Raw genomic sequence first — 20,075 nt, 5'->3', positions numbered from 1 at the left:
AGTGGTGAATCATTGTTCTGAACTATCCCAGATGACCATTGTCGACGAATATGGTGGTAACATGAGGAGAGGTCACATTGTTTTGGAGATGCATAGTGGTGTTACTCCTAGCATCACAGTATGGGAAGCCATCAGGTGTATTATTTCAGGTTATGACTGGTAGTGTTTGAGGGAATCCTGATGGTACGTCACAGACATACTGTGACCTCATGTGTTACCTCTCATGCGACGGTTCTGTTTTTCCCTTTCACAACAGGACACTGCTCAACCACACATAAAATGTATGTGTGTATCAACTGCCCATCTGATGTAGAGGAAGTCCCATAGTCAGAAAGATCACAGATCTGTCCCCAACTGCATATATGTGAGACTAACTGAGACATCAACTATATCCCAAGCTTGCCTTGCATGAGAAAATAATGACTTCATGACAACCGTCCCCACCAAGTCAGTGGTTGCATCCAGGATAGAGAGGTGCAACATCATACAAGGGAGTGCACTCATACTGTCAAGTTATTTGTAAATTTGACTCAATTTTGTAACTGCTGAAATAACATCACATACTCTCTCAACCCATAAGGTGCATTTCATTTCGTCCACCCCTTATGGATGCTTCATGTTTTTTGTAGGGCAGTGTTCTCACAGGAGAGAAAAATTTTTGTGATGGGTGACTGGAATTAACTAGTAGGAAAAGAAAGAGAAGGAAAATTTGAGGAGAATGCAGGTTGGGAGGGGGGGGGGGGGGGGTGTCCAAGGAACAAAAGAGGTAGAAGCCGCCAGGCAGGAACAGATGTGGGATCTAACCAAAATTTATTGGTTATGAACTGCAGATTAAAACTGAAGAAATTGCAGAGAGGTAGGAAATTATGGAGATGGGACCTTGGTAAGTAGAAAGAACCAGGGGTTGTTGAGAGTTTCAGAGGGAACAGTAAGCAGCATTCAACTGAACCAATGGAAAGGTATACAATACAGACAAATGAGTAGCTTTGACGGATGAGACAGTAAATGCAGCACAATACAGACAAATGAGTAGCTTTGACAGATGAGACAGTAAACACAGCAGAGGCTTACCTAGGCAAAAAGCCAAGATCTAGTAGAAATCATTGGATAACACAGCAAATACTGAATATATTTGACAAAAGGAGAAAATATAAAAATGCAACAAATGATGTAAGAAAGTTCTAGTAGAGTGTAAATAGTTTTTGTATTAAAGGAGGCCATTCACTGAAAAGCGTAAGTGTTGAGTTATTGATAGGCACACATGTGTGTCTAATGACCACTCTGTGCTTCTGTTTTTTGGTTTGTGGTCTCCTTTATTCCAAAAGTATTTACATAATGCAACAAGTGAGGCAGGTAAAAGGCAATACAGATGTCTAAAAAATGAGACTGACAGGAAACGTAAAACGATGAAGCAATAATGGCTAGAGGACAAATGCAAGGCATGATCACAGGAAAGACTAGAGAGTTTTGTAGAAAAGAGAAGCAGCTATATGAATATCAAGAGCTCAGATGGCAAGCCAGTACCAAGCAAAGAAGGGAAAGCTGCAAGGTGAAAGGATATATAGACTTGAGGACAATATAATTGAAAGAGAGGAGGAAGTAAGTGAAGATGAAATGGAAGATATGATACTATGAGAGGAATTCAGTAGGGTGCAGAAGGCCCTAACCTCAAAGAAAGTCCATGGAGTAGATGACATTTCCTCAGAATCAGTGAGATTCTTGGGAGAGCCATCTAAAATATATGAGCTAAAAGGAAGTGCCCTCTGGCTTCAAGAAGGACGCAATAATTCCAGTTCCAAAGAAAGCAGGTGCTGACAAATGTTAATACTAATGAAACATAAGTTTAACAAGTCATGCGGCTGGTCCCAGCGGAGGTTCGAGTCCTCCTTCGGGTATGTGTGTGTGTGTTTGTCCTTAGGATAATTTAGGGTAAGTAGTGTGTAAGCTTAGGGACTGATGACCTTAGCTGTTAAGTCCCATAAGATTTCACACACATTTGAACACCCTTTTTTTTTTTTAACAAGTCATGGTTGCAAATTACAGACATGAGTTATTTGCAGAAGAATGGTAAAAATCTGTAGAAGCCGACTTTGGGGAAGATCACTTTGGGTTCCAGAGAATTATTTTAGGAACACATGGGACAATACTGAGCCTATATCTTATCTTAGAAGATAGGCCACAGAAAGGCAAAGACTACATATATAGCTTTCATAGAGTTAGAGGAAGATTTTGACACTTTTTGACATTTTTGAAGACAGCAGGCATAAAATATGGGGAGTGAATTGTTACTTACACCTAGTACAGAAAGAAGACTGTGGTTACGAAAGGTTAACGACATGAAAGGGAAACAGTAGTTGGGAAGGGAGTGAAACAGGTTTGTAGCCTCCCCCTAAAGTTTTTCAATCAGCATATTGATCCAGAAACCAATGAGAAAATTGAAGAGGAGATTAAAGCTCAGGGAGAAGAAATAAAGACTTTGAGGTTTACCCATGACGTTCTTACCCTGTCAGAGACAGTAAAGAAATTGGAAGAGCAGTTGAACAAAATGGGTTGTGTCTTGGAAAGGAGTTTGGAAGATGAGTATCAGTAAAAGTAAGGCAAATAAAAGCAAGGGCAATGAATGTAGTTGAACTAAATCTGGTGTGTCGAGAAATTAGATTGGGAAATGAGAGACTAAAAGCAGTCAATGAGTTTTGGCATTTGAGCAAAAAAATAGCTTATTATGGCCAAAGCAGGGAGGCAGAAAATGCAGAGGGGCTACAACATTGGAAGGAATAGAGATGACTCACGGAAAGGTAGAAGCACTGCGTCATTGACAGGTAACAACAAAAGGTACAAACTTTTGCTTTGCTAGCTTTCAGAATGAAATTCCTTTCTCAAACTTGTTTTACAGACACATACACCTTGTTTTTGGCAACCAAACTGTTGTAAAAAACAAGGTGGACTAGCTGGTGTCAATCAAAATGAATAACCAACACGAATCTGCTGCCAAATACGGTGGCACAACATGCCGCAGAGCACAAAATGCGAGATTTCAATGGCTGCTTTACAACCTGTACCATCTGGATCCTCCCCACCACCACCACCTTTTCTGAGCTGGGCAGATGGCAGCTATCCTTCCCCTTCCCAGTACCCCCACCCAATACATGTCAGCTAGTTGTGTAGTGCCATCTAGTCTGCCCCCTCCAGCTAGCCTGCAGACGGCTCCTCATTTTTCCATGAGCCTCTAGAAGCTTCCCCGCAGCCTCCTCCTTACCTCTCTTCATCTCTCACCCCATCCTGTGTACCTTTTGCTTGTGTGCCTGTCAATGACACAGTGGTTCTGCCCTGTCAATGACACAGTGGTTCTGCCTTACAGTGAGTCATCTCCTTTATTCCTAAATAATTCGTTATTCTCAACCAGAACTTTCCATACAAATTATTATTATTATTTCTTTTCTTTCTCAGACGTTATGTCTGGTTAAAAATGGAAAGTGATGCGGATCTTGATCAAGCGTGACTTCCTTTTAACTGTACGGTATATATCACATTGCATTTAGGAACTTTCGGGTAATTGAACAAGTATCAATGATTACAGATTTCTGTAGTTGTATATATACGTTTGGATGTAGCTGTATTGCGTTGATGTACTGGTGGATATTGCGTGGTATGACTCCTGTAGTTGATAGTACAATTGGTACAATGTCAACTTTATCCTGATGCCACATGTCCTTGACTTCCTCAGCCAGTTGGATGTATTTTTCAATTTTTTCTCCTGTTTTCTTCTGTATATTTTTTTTGTATTGGGTATGGATATTTCAATTAGTTGTGTTAATTTCTTCTTTTTATTGGTGAGTATGATGTCAGGTTTGTTATGTGGTGTTGTTTTGTCTGTTATAATGGTTCTGTTCCAGTATAATTTGTATTCATCATTCTCCAGTACATTTTGTGGGGCATACTTGTATGTGGGAACGTGTTGTTTTATTAGTTTATGTTGTATGGCAAGTTGTTGATGTATTATTTTTGTTACATTGTCGTGTCTTCTGGTGTATTCTGTATTTGCTAGTATTGTACATCCGCTTGTGATGTGATCTACTGTTTCTATTTGTTGTTTGCAAAGTCTGCATTTATTTGTTGTGGTATTGGGATCTTTAATAATGTGCTTGCTGTAATATCTGGTGTTTATTGTTTGATCCTGTATTGCAATCATGAATCCTTCTGTCTCACTGTATATATTGCCTTTTCTTAGCCATGTGTTGGATGCGTCTTGATCGATGTGTGGCTGTGTTAGATGATACGGATGCTTGCCATGTAGTGTTTTCTTTTTCCAATTTACTTTCTTTGTATCTGTTGATGTTATGTGATCTAAAGGGTTGTAGAAGTGGTTATGAAATTGCAATGGTGTAGCCGATGTATTTATATGAGTGATTGCTTTGTGTATTTTGCTAGTTTCTGCTCGTTCTATAAAGAATTTTCTTAAATTGTCTACCTGTCCATAATGTAGGTTTTTTATGTCAATAAATCCCCTTCCTCCTTCCTTTCTGCTTAATGTGAATCTTTCTGTTGCTGAATGTATGTGATGTATTCTATATTTGTGGCATTGTGATCGTGTAAGTGCATTGAGTGCTTCTAGGTCTGTGTTACTCCATTTCACTACTCCAAATGAGTAGGTCAATATTGGTATAGCATAAGTATTTATAGCTTTTGTCTTGTTTCTTGCTGTCAATTCTGTTTTCAGTATTTTTGTTAGTCTTTGTCTATATTTTTCTTTTAGTTCTTCTATAATATTTGTATTATCTATTCCTATTTTTTGTCTGTATCCTAGATATTTATAGGCATCTGTTTTTTCCATTGCTTCTATGCAGTCGCTGTGGTTATCCAATATGTAATCTTCTTGTTTAGTCTGTTTTCCCTTGACTATGCTATTTTTCTTACATTTGTCTGTTCCAAAAGCCATATTTATATTATTGCTGAATACTTCTGTTATCTTTAGTAATTGGTTGAGTTGTTGCTGCCAGTAGTGTTAGATCATCCACATACAGCAAATGTGTGATTTTGTGTTGGTATGTTCCAGTAATATTGTATCCCTAATTTGTATTATTTAGCATGTTCGATAGTGGGTTCAGAGCAAGGCAGAACCAGAAAGGACTTAATGAGTCTCCTTGGTATATACCGCGCTTAATCTGTATTGGCTGTGATCTGATATTATTTGAACTTGTTTGGATATTGAGTGCGGTTTTCCAATTTTTCATTACTATGTTTAGGAACTGTATCAATTTAGGATCTACTTTGTATATTTCCAATATTTGTAGTAACCATGAGTGGGGTACACTATCAAAAGCTTTTTGGTAATCAATGTATACGTAGTGTAGTGACCTTTGTTTGGTTTTAGCTTGATATGTCACCTCTGCATCTTATTATTATTATTATTATTATTTCCATATATCAGGTGGCAGACAGCCTCGTGTGGAAATGAAACATGGACAGTAATCAGGGCAGACAAGAACAGAAGAGAAGCTTTTGAACTGTGGTGCTACATAAGTAGTTTGAAAATGAGATGTGTAGATCGAGTAAATAATGAGAAGTTATTGAATCACATTGGGGGAAAAATTCATTTATGGCACAACTTAATTAAAAAATGGGATCAGTTCATAGGACACATCTTGAGGCATCAAGAAATTATTGATTTGGTCGTGGAGGGTTATGTAGTTGGTAAAAGATGGAGGAGGAGACCAAGGCTGTAATACAGTAAGCAGGTTCAAATGGACGTAGGTTGCAGTAATTATTCAGAGATGATGAAGCTTAAACAGAATAGAGTAGTGTGAAGAGCTGCATCAATCCAGTCTTCAGACTACAACAACCCAACTTTAGTGAGAGAGACATACATACTGAACGAATATTTGGAAGGAATTTATGGAAGCGTCTAATCAACAAATGTTTTTATAACATGTAGTTCTATAATAGTGTCTTATTGTATATGTAACTTGGAATATTTAATGTAAAATCTTGGTTATAAAGTCGATAATACTGATTCAAATAATTTTTGACTAAAAACTAACAAATACATTGTATTAGTCCTATACCGTTTAGCCCATGGTGGAATACAAATAATGAAATGAGTGCAGGTAACCCAGAGCCATTGCAAGGGTAAATCAGCTGTAGCAATCACTTGAAGTGACCTCGTGCTTGCAGCGGGCTTGTGCTGAACTTGTGAAGAGCAGTGCTAGACAGAGCAAGTGAATTTTCATAAATGCAAAGAAACCGCGCAAATGAAATTTTACTTGCTCTGTGGTGCTAAGTTTGTCTCTGGTCTAATAATGGATATAGTACTAATCTGTGGTACTAAACAAGTCTGTCTGTGGATATAGTATGACATCTGTGGGCAGGCAGAGGGACAAGTGCAAAAGTAGTATACCAGCCTCAAGTTGGGCAAAATCTGGCAATGCTGGAACCAGCTCAATGCTGCGCTACAATCAGCTAAAAATGAGAAGCATACATTGTCACTTAGGGTGTTTCTGTAACACTGCTGCTCTCTTTGGCTCTGTTCATCCAGCCTGAACCTACTGCTGCTGAAGGCAAAGGGACACCAATGGCATGCGAAACATTTGCACACTTCGTTGTCTGCAGATTGAGGAAGGGCAGAGTTTTTGTTTTGAGAACACCAACATGAAAGAAACATGTGAAAAACATTTTAACAAGAATGATTGTTGCAGTGGAATTTTTGGCACAAAAAAAATCACCATTTTGAGGTTCTTTGTCAATAATTTACCATTTTGACAGTGGAAATTTCCTGAAAGTGATAGAAATGATTGCATCTTTTGATGCACCGATGAAGGAACACTTACGTCATATTTATGATGAGGAGACTCATTATCACTACCTTGGAAGGCAAATTCAAAAACAAAGTGACTGAAATGTTAGGTAAGTTGTAACTGTATTTGTGTTGGGTCCAATAGCGAAATAACACATGTGAAGTAAGTAAGGCAGTGGGAGGTGGAGGGAAAGGGGGGAAGCAGAATAAAGACTGAGTATAAAAAATTATGTGACAAAATAACAAGATTTATGCATCACCCGTTATACACCCACCAATTTTTATGCAGTTTCATTAGATATTTGAAGTGTCTATTCATCTATAAAGTGCCATTTAAAATAAATGGGCACAATTCCACTCAGGTTTACTACCATTCAAATCTTCCATAAGAATGCATGCTATTTGACAGATGGCCAGCACGAACAAACAGCCTCACTCTTAAATATTTATTCTGCAACCTTTTTTGGAATCTGATTTGCCGCACTGATATTTATTGTGAGTGAAGGTCATGTTAACGATGGTTGATATTTACCATTGTCACGCATGACAGCCTGCTGCACTCATAATTTCTTTTTTTTACCATCATGCATGTTTCCATGTGCCATTTGAGGCAATGCTCTCCCCCACTTTCCTGTATCACTTTAAAGTAAATTTAACGATTTTTTAGTGGTACCGTAAAAATGTGATGTAGTATAAACATAGTGAAATAAGACACTGGAGAATAATTTTAAAATATAGGCAAAAAAATTGTATATTACTGATAGGATAAAGGCACCGAGCATATATGGTTCAAGTGCATCTGTTTGCGAGTGTGGCAGCGCTTCTCTTGGCAGCCGCTCAGCCAACATCCATGCATTCAAACCATGCACCGAGTACATGGCCAGATGCGCTTGGATCGGTCAAGGCTGTGTACAGTCTTGGATCAGACACACTGTACAGTTCAAATGACCACATTATTTTCCCCAAGTATTACCTCCCTCAATGTTCTTTGAAACTAACAGAAAACCCTTAAATTCTTAAAAATATCCTTCATATTATTTTAATTATTTTTTTAATTTTTCTTTACAGTTATGACAACTAAGGGAAGGAATCTAGATGATATTCAAGTTGAAAAATATTATGCCATCATCCTCAATTACACTCCAGACATTAGTCATCAAGAACAAATGAGTTTTATTACCCGTTATGTCAAAATGTCCGGTGTTCCAGTTCCAACCACAGTCGAAAAAGTCATTCAGTTTTTAGTAGAGAGAGATACAACCAGAGAAGGACTAATGAAGGTTTTAATAGAAGTGCTGGAAGAAAACAGTTTAAAAATCATGGATTGTTGAGGCCAATGATATGATAATGGAGCCAATGTGAAGTGAAAATCCACATGAGTACAGGTTCAAGTTTTGCAGATCAACAAGCAGGCAATGTTTATGCCTTGTGTTACTCACAGCCTGAACTTGGTCCTTGGAGACATGGCCAAATGTAGGACAGAGGCAATGACATTTTTCGGCAAAATATAGTGATTGTACACTTTATTTTCTGCATCTATAGAGAGGTGGAATATTCTGACTAAGATCTGTTCTGAACTAAGACATATGGGAGTCTCATGTTGAGAGCGTCGGACACTGGCTGGGGAAAATTTGTGAAGTGTTTGAAAAGGCTGCCAAAACAGCAAAGGATTCATCTGTCTGATCTGAAGCAATGTCTTTAGTAAATCATTCCCTCGGCCCTTTTGAATTCGTTTTAGCTCTTATGACATGGCACAACTTCTTACGTGCTGTCAATGAGATCAGTTCAGTTCTTCAAGAAGGTATACAGTTAGACATTGCCCTAAAGAAATAAGTGGATTGAATGACAAGCCATTGATGGCAGATTTAGGATGGGACACAGTTTTCGACTCATTGCTGAAAAAAGCGCAAATGATTTTTTGACGGGACTGAAGGCAAGCCAGACATTGGCTCTGATGAGACTCTAAAGCACCACGAAGCCGAAGACAGATTTAGAATTGAATACTTCTCAGTGGTCATTGCTGAAGCTTTGAGTGACAAGAGATCAAAACTCAGAGAGCTGATGAATTATTCCAAATACTTTGGATTTATCTTTCACCTGTTCATACTTTGTGACACGAAAAATGAGGAAATTGAAACAAGTTGTCAGAAACTAGTGAGGTGAACTAGCTGATCTACACACATCTGAACTTGTCTCAGAAGTAAAACTGATGCGGTTTACAATTCCTTCTACAGTGAAGACAGTGTTGCACACACTTAAATACTTAAGTCTCACTCAGAGAATGGTATGCCAATATCATCACAGCCTATCAGATTTTGCTGATGTGTCACTGTGGCACCTGGAGAAATAAGTTTTTCAAAATTAAAACTTATTAAGAACTAACTAATATCTATCACGGCACAGGACCATCTTAACAAGCTCACTATTCTTTCAATCCAAAATGATGAGGCGCTTCAGCTGAAGAAAGAAGACATAATTCGAGAGCTTGCTTCATGTAAGGCATGCAGGAGTTCCATATTTGTAAGGAAACACAAGGGAAATTGTGTAGTTCGCAGCTGTCAGGGTATAATTTGCTGATTGTAAAATATTTTACTTACTGTACATGTTCTTGTGTTTGCTGAGATCTTAGTGTGATTTAAGACATGTTTATTGATAATGATCAGAATTCTACATGCATGCAAGTAAAGTGTTTAAGGTAGCCAAAAATAACAGCACAGGTTTCATCAGTTTTGTTTAACTTTCTGCTCACCAAATACTTTGCATACCCAGTGATGTCTTCTATGATTTTGTGTGTTTAAAATGAGGTAATTGACAATTTTACTTAAAGTTTTATTTAATTTTGTCAATAAAGAAAATGAGTTATTTTGAAGAAAGTTTTCAGACTCTGCTCCCCTTCCCATCATTCGTTGCCTCATCTGCCCTAGCATCGGGCCTTTACCACACACCATACAGTGTGGGCACTGATTAGCCTGGTCAGGCTACACTGACAGGACAGTGTAGCCATATGTCTTTGTTCACCTGAAAGCTGAGTCTTGTTTGCATCTGATTACAGCTCAGCATGTTAACTATATTGTGAGTGAACATCTTTACACTTAAATTAAAGATATTATGTTGTATTGTGTTCTACTGAATGGATCTTCTTGGCTGATGCAGTGGCAGAGCACTGCATGTTTTGATGATTCCTGATACCTTCTTCATCACGTTGATGGGAGGGCGCGAATCCATCGTCCTCCAGGGGCACAGCTCCTTGACACTGTACTGCAGGATAGAGACAAACTGGCAGCGGCTCCATTATGCTCTGGGGAACATTTACTTAGGCATCCATGGTTCCTGTGGAGCTTGTGCAAGGCTTTATGAAGGCCAAGAAGTATTGTATACTGGTTGCAGACAATGTACACCCCTTCATGACTATCATGTTTCCCAATGGCAGTTTTTCAACATGATTATGCACCATGTCACTATATCAGGAGCAAGACAGAATGGTTCGAGGAACACAGTGGCAAATTCCAGTGGATGTGCTGCTCCCCCAACTTGCCTGACCTGAATACCATAGAACACATTTGGGATGTGACCAGGTGTGGTGTCAGAGCTCATTGATCCCTTCCCAGAATTTAAGGAAATTAGGTGGCTAGTGTTTGCAGATGTGGTGCCAACTCCCACCAGCATCCTACCAAGGCCTCATTGCTTTCATAGTCACAGTGTTCTGGCTGATCAGTGTATGCTGCCACCTGCCTTAACATGTCAGAAATGTAATGGTTGCTGTTCAAATTATCAGCTATGTAAACTAGATACAATAGTGTTGTGTGCTCAATAGCACACTATACCATCACTCCATGGTTTGGGCCCTTATGATGATGACAAAAACAATTGGGGAATGTTCATTCTCTTTGGAGCCTCCACACATGGATATGTTCATCTTAATGCTGTATACCAGAGGTCACCAACTATTTTAACAGCCGAATAACTGACTAAATGATGAGTGCAGACCCCATCATCATTCTGTACAGTACCTAGACAGAGTAATTTAAAACTGAGCATAGTGAATTTAAAGCACATAGCGGTCAGGAGATCTCCACAGGTGTGAACATTAAATTGTATCATAAAGTATCACGCTCCACATGTTTTATCAGGCATAGTCAAGAGCCGTCGGTGGGCTGGATGAAGTGACTTCGCGGTCGGGGTCTGGCCCATGGGCTGTAGTTTGGTGCCCCTGCTATACACTAATTGTGACTTACCTGAAAAAATACTGTGGTGCCACTCCTGTGCCCAGTGTTGTCATACAGTGCATCACTGTCAACCTGCTTCCCTCCGCTGTCACATTAAGGGAAGCTGCAACAATCGTTACTATGCCTGGCAGTCCTTGGTGCTCCAAATGTTGTCTCTCTGTGTGGTTGTATTATCATGTGCAGCTGAGCAAACAATGTCCATTCCATTAGGTGCTAGTCCACTGAAATCCTGCATGGCATTGAGTCTGGTCCTTTCCAGGTTCACATGACACTCAAGGGATGCTGATCAATGCAAGCAGTAGTATCATGGAACGATAAATCCTAGTTTTGATAGGTCATGATCCTGATGCTGTTGAATTCTGAGGTGTGCCAATAGACGTTTTTCTCCTTAAGAAGGTGTAACACGATCTTCTCATACACAATCAAAATTGAAATGCAATTTCTGAATGAGAAACCCCCTGCGTAATCCCTTATATACAGAATGTAGATGCAATTATGCCTACCTACTTTTTGTGGTAGTGCTGAAATGCTTATCATTTGCATATCCAAGTATGTGGTACACTTTATCCCAGTTTATGTTTGTTGCATGCCACCTTTATGGCACTGCTAACTTCAGTCATACATAATCCGTATGGAATTCCAGCAGAGTATGATTTCAAGATGGATAGACTCTTTATCAAGGCAATTTTCATTTACAGCTTACAAAAAAGAAAATTGTGCATTAAATTTTAGTATTGTTTACCTGTCTGCCTGATGCCAGGCAGATCCTATCTCCAGTGTCAGTTTATTAATTTGCTCTGTGACATTTATGTCATTATTGAAACTGATAATTATGATATTGTCTACTTTGAAAGGTAGGCAAATCTTCCACATAGCCAGTAAACAGAAAAAGTATTGATACAGGAACCACCCTCCCCCCTCCCAAGTTCCTTTAATACAACAATTAGAAAGCCTAAACAACCATTTGTTTCTTGTTGGACAGGTAACATTGTAATAGTGCCAGTTTTTTTTTTTTTAAAAAAAAAGAAAGAAGAAGAAGAAAAAGAGAGCTGTGACTGAACAAAAACACCACAATATCACATAATATTGCAAATATGGTAAAACACTATGGATAAGGGGGGAAAGCAGAACATCGTACAATGTGAGACTTTTCATGACCTTGGTTTAGGCACTGTGCAAGAATTTTGACACTGTAACTCTGGCACTGCTTCATTTGATTTGTTGTTAATGATATGGTTTCATTCAAAAAGAAGTATTTTCTCAGTATCTCTAAACAGACAAATAATTTGCACTGAAGCACATAATAATCTTCTATCTGCACTGTCAATTTAAAGATTTTTAGTGGAACACATTTATTATTATACACAAAAGTCCCTTAATATAGTTTAGAACTTTATTGTTCTTGCGTACAGGTGTACCATCAGAAAGCTTGTTTTCCTATTTTTCCTCTCAAGTATATTCTGTTAGCAATGTTAATAACTGAAAGTTGACCATAATCAGGTAAAAGAAGACAAGGTAACTAATTATGTAAATTACCATAAATATCAGACCCACTAGGTTTCTGATATCTGTGAAGACAAGAGTAGACTAATTACGGCATGCACAGAGAACTTTTAAGCCCCACTCCACACACATCTGGAATGAGAAGCAGCTCTAGTAAATGGTACAATGGGAAGCACCCCTCTTCCACGGACTTCAGAGTAGAGACGTAAATGTACAACTTATATGCACCGTGTTCTGTAGTAATTAACAGAGCACGCATGTTAGTTGCTATTCTATTTGCTACAGAGAATGTGTGACAGTGGACCAAGTATAAAAGTCTACTACTTTTTTACCTTTCCACTCAGTTATGCTTTGAAACCTTCTTTCCTAGTGTACATCTCCACTGAAATATTAATTTTTTTTTTAACCCTGAATATGTAACCTCTGACAGACACCATAACACACAAATAATTTTAGTCTACTAGCATGTTATGTATGGCTGTATTAGGCTTCTCATACAATATTTATACATTAAATAAATTAGGAACAGTAAATTTTGCAATTATGCAAGAGTTAATATACACAATATACCACAATGGAAAAATGCATAGGCTATTACAGAAAGTAAATAAAACACTAAAAATAGTCTGGGCAGTGTACAGTTTGTCATTTAAGAATCACTGAGATTTCTGTTCAGTCCAACATTCCCTGTTAGCATACTGAGATTGACAAAAATGAAGTTGAAAAAGTGTCTCACTACATGTACTTCCGGTAAAGGTTGTTTTTAAATTATCACTACTTCACTTCAAGTGTAGTTGATGTCCTTTTAATTGCATATTACTGTGAACCTTTTTACCTTTATACAAAAAAATCCTTAACATTTTCCTTTCTCCATAAACTGCTATGCACAGTACATAGTAACATGTCACAGTCATATATACATAGTCTAGTACATCAGAGTTCTAAGTGGTGTAATTGATAACCACTGCATTACATATACTTGTATGCCTTTCACTGGTGACATATAATGTGGATAACCTACAATTATACTGGCCAGTGTCTCACTTGACAAGACCTAGGACTACGGCCATTCTGATGGATTACATTTATGCACACATTTAAAAACTGCTTCACAGCTGAAACTGGACAGTATGAAAATAAAATAAAAGGAAGAGTAACTTTATGCAATGATTGCCAAGTGGTCACTTGGAGACTAACACACAGCATGTCAGCATATAAACTGAATCTGTGAGATGTAGTGAAAGAAATATAGTATTTGGATATTTCTGTGCGTTTTTCTTCCCTGCTACTAGAGAAATTTTCCGATAACATACCGGTTTTTCTATTTTTCTAAACCATTACTATTTCACATATTGTATACCATGGGTGTTACAATTTCATTATGCACGCTGATGCTTTTGCATCATATTCCTCACGTGCCAACATCTCCAGAGAATGATTTACTGCTGTTTCTTAAATAAACAAAGCCCTGCCCAAAAGAATGACAAACAAATCTCACTGAACATCATGTAACTGCTGATATGAGGACTGGATATATTTTGTTTTGCCATTACAATCAACAGCTTTTACAAAGCACTGTACTGAGACCAGAAGAATCCAATGAAATAGAAGTAGGCATAATGAAATCTGGAAAGAAAAAATAAAGTAAAAAATACTGCCCTCCATTCAGACCACTGTAACAGTGTGTTCTGTGTTACCTGTCCCTTACTATTTCATAAACCGCTGAAGACACCAAAACAAGGATTACTGGAAAGTGAATACATAAAGGGGAAAACAGCTAGTAGTGTATTTAAAACTCTAAATATTTTTACATATCAAGTGTTTTCTTAACAAATAAAACTTAAAGAAAACAGGGTTTGAGTGCTCCTGATGGGAATGTTACAGTAATATAATAAAGTCAACATTTTGGAATGATTAAAAAATCTCACTGGGTGCTAAATCCGACATTACGAGCTCAACAAACTATTGCCCCAATTATGTTCAGATAACAGGTCTGAAAATGCACTATGCCAGCACATTTCGTGTATATGACAGTTACTTCTGCGAGGCACTGGTAAGTTAATATGAGCTAACTGTTTTTCAGGAACTAATACTGACACAAAGAACATTTCATTATAGTAGTAGCTTTAATACTTCACCAAATAAATTGTTTCTAATATTGACCACCCTCCAAAATTCTTATCATTTGTATCTCTCTCTCTCTCTCTCTCTCTCTCTCTCTCTCTCTCTCTCTCTCTCTCACACACACACACACACACACACACACACACACACACACACACACACTAAATTTATACTAGCACCTTTTGAGAACTACCACAAGACTTCCAAGTCTAAAAACTCGTCCGTGCAATACCACAGGCATGTAGTTCCAGGAATGAAAAAGATTGTTGTATATTGTAACAGCAATTTTACTAACTCTGAAATACAGAAATAAATATGTTGCCTCTACATTAATCTCTTAAGGAAATTCAGTTAAAACTGATATATTGAATGAGAGGCACTGCACACTCAGTACCTGTTCTGAAACCACTACACAGAGCTATTTTGGATGGTTGAAATCATTAAGAATAATGTTTATAATGGTGAGGATTTTTTCATGAAACATGTTCTACACTTAATAAAACAAAAATCACAAAATTTGTAATGTTAGTTTAATAAATGAAACAAATCACTGCCCATAGATCCTGCAATTTCAGTAAAATACATCCACAGCAAACTTCCTGCTGATAAAAGCACACACAATTTGTGTCAGCACAATTTTAATTGTGCTGCACAGTAACAATATTGATATTTGAGTTAATAACCGTAAATGGTATCCAAACATCTAAAACTAGAATTGGACCTACTTGCTCAATCAATACACAAACCTCTGTTCATCAGTTCACATATTTACCAACTAATACACAGCCAGTTAGTTCAGTCATCATAAAAACAATGCCATAATATTCACAGCTGGAATTGGGCCTACTACATGTAAATTCCCTCTACAACCACGATTTATTAAATGATTTATGCCTTCGTTTACAAGCTACAAAACATACCTGAGCAGATTTCAGAAAATGCGCTGCCCTTTATACACAATGAAGGTGTGCCGCATGAGAGTCCCAGCACAAAATAAAACTGCACTCTACCCTTTTGAGCAATGTATGGCACAATAACAAATTGGAGTTTACACAAACTATCACTATGCTGTAATAGTATTTTCTCTGTCTCAAAGTTATGAAAATAAGTATTTTAAAGACAGCAGTTTCGCAAAAAGTAAAGGAATATCATTTGATAAGCTTGTAGAATAACTTTTTTCTGAAGATTTTGGCAATTTCTACTACCAAATTTAAGACAACAAAACATACAATCTGTTTCAGTTCCAACCAAGTATTTCTTTACATGACTGTCATTTAACTTTGACAGTCCAATGAAAGTTACAACTGGATGTTAAATGCGTAACTCCTCACATGCTAATGGTGTTGAGTGTTAAAAAAAAAAAGTTACTGAAAATGGAAAACGGATTGCACGCATTTATTGTGGTATAAAATTCAAAACAAAAATGTATATTTACAAGTCTAATATTTATTAAATCTAAAGACATTCATCAATTTAAATTTCTTGCTGTGACTAAACATAAGTAATTAAACAGCTCCAGAAATAAGTTATATCAACACAAGGTCAAGACATTCTACAAAGCCTTTAAAACCAAAGGATTGCTAATTTTTCAACCACTGAAACTGCTCAGTGGCAAACAGGCACATATTGCTGGTAAAACAGATAAATCCACATAAATCTCTAGTCACATACAATACAATTACACAGATACTTTCAACGAATAAAATACATCAGTACAGTTTCTTAAAAACAAACTGGAAATGAAAGATCTCCTGTAAGTTGTTTCTGTTAATGTGTGTATGCACCTTGCCTTCCTAGAAGCCAGATAAGAGAGATCAAGTAGGTAAGTATTCACACTGGAACATTCATTCATTCGTAGTTTGACCGGCACTTGTTACGAAGGAAATAATGTTTTAATTCACAATGCCTGACATAAATTTTATATAAAGGTGTCTTACTTACCACTACTCTTGGTGTTACACCAAGTCAGACATAATTTAAAGCTGTCCATGACAAAAGGCTGCATCAATACCACAAAATCAGAAATCACAAATAATACATACTTTATGCAGCAAAATTATCAATATCATACTAATGTCTGCTCTGATAAAATTTGCCATAAACAAGGTGGACTTTACAATTAATATGGACATTATTACACTGGTAGTACATCAAGCCGCATTCATTAAATTGGTCTCTGGTGACAAACTGAAGCCAGGGCGAAATGTCAGAAGACTTAGCTGAAGGTACTCTCCAATATTTACAGCAACAGTAGCTAAATGCACATGATCTGTAAGTGTGAAGTATTTCGAAAGATAATAAACACAAAAATGAGAGTACACAATGAATATAAATGGACAGATTCATGGAATAACATCTGAAATCACCGCTTTTTCTGTTTTACCTTATACTATACTCTCACGCGTAAATCATGATTGTAATTAGCAACGTATGGGTTTCATGGGAAATTTCACATTTACAAAAGGTATGACAAGTTTAGTGTATTTTTCCTACCAGCGACAACCTAGCTTGGCAAAAAACCTTACTTAAAATATAACATGGTGATACAGATTCAGTGAAATAGTTTTCATAAAAAAAATAAACCCATACAACGCTCTTAACCTTTCCTTGGAATCGATGCATATCAATTGTCCATTGCATATCTTCTTGTCCACTCTTTCGCGTTACGGATGGCTTCGGCTTCATTTACTTTCCACAGTTCAGCAACATCGTTAGCCAACGGGTCATCTGGATTTGGAGCACTAAGAAGGGCTTGAATAGACAAAAGCACCGTTCTAATTTGAAGGGCCGGGCTCCACTTATCTTTTAGAATGTCCAAGCAAATGCGGCCAAGTCTGTCAATGTTAGGGTGGTATATTTTCGTAATAAATCGAACCTTTGGCGCAGACATAGGATAATCCTCCGGTAGAAAAAGCTCCAACTTAAATAATCCTCCTTCGAACGGTGAATCTTCAGGACCGGTGACAATTACATGAAAGTATCGTGCGTTACTGTCGTCCGGCACAGCACTTATTCCTGGAACAGGCTCTTGCATCAAGCGTTGAGTTTCCTTGATAATTCTCCTAGGTAATGCTGTCATGTTGACGTAAACTTCTTAAAAATACAAGAGTTACGCCTTGTACTGCGTACAAGACAAAATGCTACCTAATCACAACTTGCCACAGCTTCTTACAACCGTAGGAATAAAATTCCGAATTCGCAACAGAGGTGAGTGTTTCTTTTTTGTCTTTGTAGCTCGTCCTGTCACAAAGATATCATTTTATGCTGTTCCGTTTTCGTGAGTCGAGTGGGTCCAAGTCACTTTGGTAAACAAACCGAAATTTTTTATCAGAGGGAAAAATTACTTACCACGGATACAGCCCAAGTCTGTAATTTATTTGAAAATTAATGACAACCACAGTGCTTCTCGATTCTTCCGCTTCAATATCTTCGTGGTGAAGTTCATTGCATCTGTGTAGATTAGTATATATGTATACAGAGGACGGCAGGTTCAGCCGAAGTAAATATTAATATGTCTGATTGTGAAGTTGATTTCATGTGTGAAGAAGAGGAGGACTATGGCTTGGTATTGGATATTACTACATGTTGCTGCAGTTAATCATTCCGTGACATGTTAAGACAAATGAGTTTTGTTTTCATTTTCATCTCTTTATCTAGTCATCGTATAAACATTGTCGAATTGTTTTATGTTTTTCTTTGTAAATCTGGCAACTAACTTCTGATATTTTATAGACTGTGTCCACAATATTCTATAGTGAACGCAGTATTTCAAAAAGAAGTCAAAATAGAACGTTAAGCTGTAGATGTTATTGCTTGCCTCTCCATTAGGAATACTCCGAAGACAGCAACTCTGAGCCAGATGTCGATCTTGAGAATCAATACTACAATTCGAAAGCATTGAAAGAAGATGATCCAAAAGCAGCCCTTGCTTCGTTTCAGAAAGTACTTGATCTTGAAGGCGGAGAAAAAGGAGAGTGGGGGTTTAAGGCCCTTAAACAGATGATTAAGATAAACTTCAAATTGGTAAGTTTTGTACTAAGATTTCTCTTTAGAAATAGTAAGTCAGAGGACCAACATTGGTGTTCTTCCTTCATCACATGAACAGCTTGACAGATCTGTTAGAGGACAATTTTAATAAAGGAAGAACACTTGGGTGGCATCTTGCTTTACTGCCTCCCATAGGAAACGACAAGGAGGGAGTCAATATATTCTTCAATGTGTGGCGTTTATGTAGAATGTTTTCAATCTAGATACTCGTGAGCTGGACATTTAGTGTTAACTACCAGAAGTTCAATGCGTTTTTCAATATCCTACATGAAACTGGTGCTAGTTGTAGCTTTCCATCAGTAGCACCTCCTGTGAGAGCTTATGTTTGGAAGAGCCTTTGAAATTCCTGCCCAGTTTTTGTAAATTTAGTCTTGCAGGTGTCCGTAATTCATTTCAGATGGCTAAATTTACCACTCCAGTTAAGTGACAAACCAAGTTTGGACTCCACCTTCACACTCTGTGTAATAAAGTGCAAGCAAAAGTGAGACAAGAAAGGATTTAATGACTTACTGCTGCAGCTGCCAAGGAACAGAATGCCAGATCTTTATAAAAACCTTTGGGTGATAATTACTAGCTACCTAGTAATGTTAAACCAGTTGCTGTGCTCAGTGAGAGCAACTATGATTCACACTTCTTGGAAAAGATTTTAGTAAGATGAAAGTAATGGTGCAGCAATAGTTTGGATTGCAATCTTAATTAATCAATAGAAGATATCATCAGACACATTGCTGAGAAGACTACTTATACTATACCTCAGCCAGAATAACAAATTGATTAGCTGTTGAGTGTGGGAGAAGACAATATTCTCAGTTCAAATTTGTCTGCACACACAGTATGGCACTGAAGAAACACATAAACAGCCTTATCTATGTGGATCCAAGCTTGAGTAAATTCTAGTGACCACTCATTGACTTTGAGCAATGACGTCATATACGTTGTGATCAAAAGTCTCCAGGCACTCCCAAAAAAAATGTGTATTTCATTTTAGGTGCAATGTGCTGCCACCTACTGCCAGGTGCTCCATATCAGTGACATTAGTAGTCATTAGACATCGTGGGAGAGCAGAATGGGGCGGTCATACATCCGTAAGTGAGATTTCCACACTCCTAAACATCTTTAGGTCCACTGTTTCCGATGTGATAGTGAAGTGGAAACGTGAAGGGACACATACAGCGCGAAAGCGAACAGTCTGACCTCATCTGTTGACTGACAGAGACCACCGACAGTTGGGTCGTTATGTGTAGTAGGCAGACATCAATTGAGACCATCACACAGGAATTCCAAACTGCATCAGGATCCACTGCAAGCACTATGACTGTTAGGCGGGAGGTGAGAAAATGTGGATCTTGTGGTCGAATGGCTGCTCATACGCCACACATCACGCC

The 20,075-nt window shown here is 37.8% G+C and overlaps 2 protein-coding genes across 2 annotated transcripts in view; one reads left to right on the top strand and one right to left on the bottom strand.

Annotated features, from left to right (window-relative positions):
* Window positions 1-15,151: 15,151 nt before the first annotated feature.
* LOC126483656 (ubiquitin-conjugating enzyme E2 N) lies at window positions 15,152-17,891 on the bottom strand. The gene has a single exon (XM_050106718.1). The coding sequence runs from the start codon at window positions 17,720-17,722 to the stop codon at window positions 17,267-17,269; it is 456 nt and encodes a 151-aa protein (XP_049962675.1). The 5' UTR covers window positions 17,723-17,891; the 3' UTR covers window positions 15,152-17,266.
* Window positions 17,892-18,031: 140 nt separating this feature from the next.
* LOC126483655 (COP9 signalosome complex subunit 2) overlaps window positions 18,032-20,075 on the top strand; it is a 96,772-nt gene continuing 94,728 nt past the window's right edge. Inside the window, exons 1-2 of the mRNA XM_050106717.1 lie at window positions 18,032-18,208; window positions 18,472-18,666. Of these exons, the coding sequence (XP_049962674.1) occupies window positions 18,155-18,208; window positions 18,472-18,666 (249 nt within the window). The 5' untranslated portion in view covers window positions 18,032-18,154. The remainder of the gene's footprint in view (window positions 18,209-18,471; window positions 18,667-20,075) is intronic.

Source organism: Schistocerca serialis, chromosome 6, assembly GCF_023864345.2.
Source record: "Schistocerca serialis cubense isolate TAMUIC-IGC-003099 chromosome 6, iqSchSeri2.2, whole genome shotgun sequence".
Lineage (NCBI taxonomy): Eukaryota > Metazoa > Arthropoda > Insecta > Orthoptera > Acrididae > Schistocerca > Schistocerca serialis.
The sequence above is the reverse complement of the archived record's forward strand: the minus strand, read 5'-3'. Positions and strand labels throughout refer to the sequence as shown.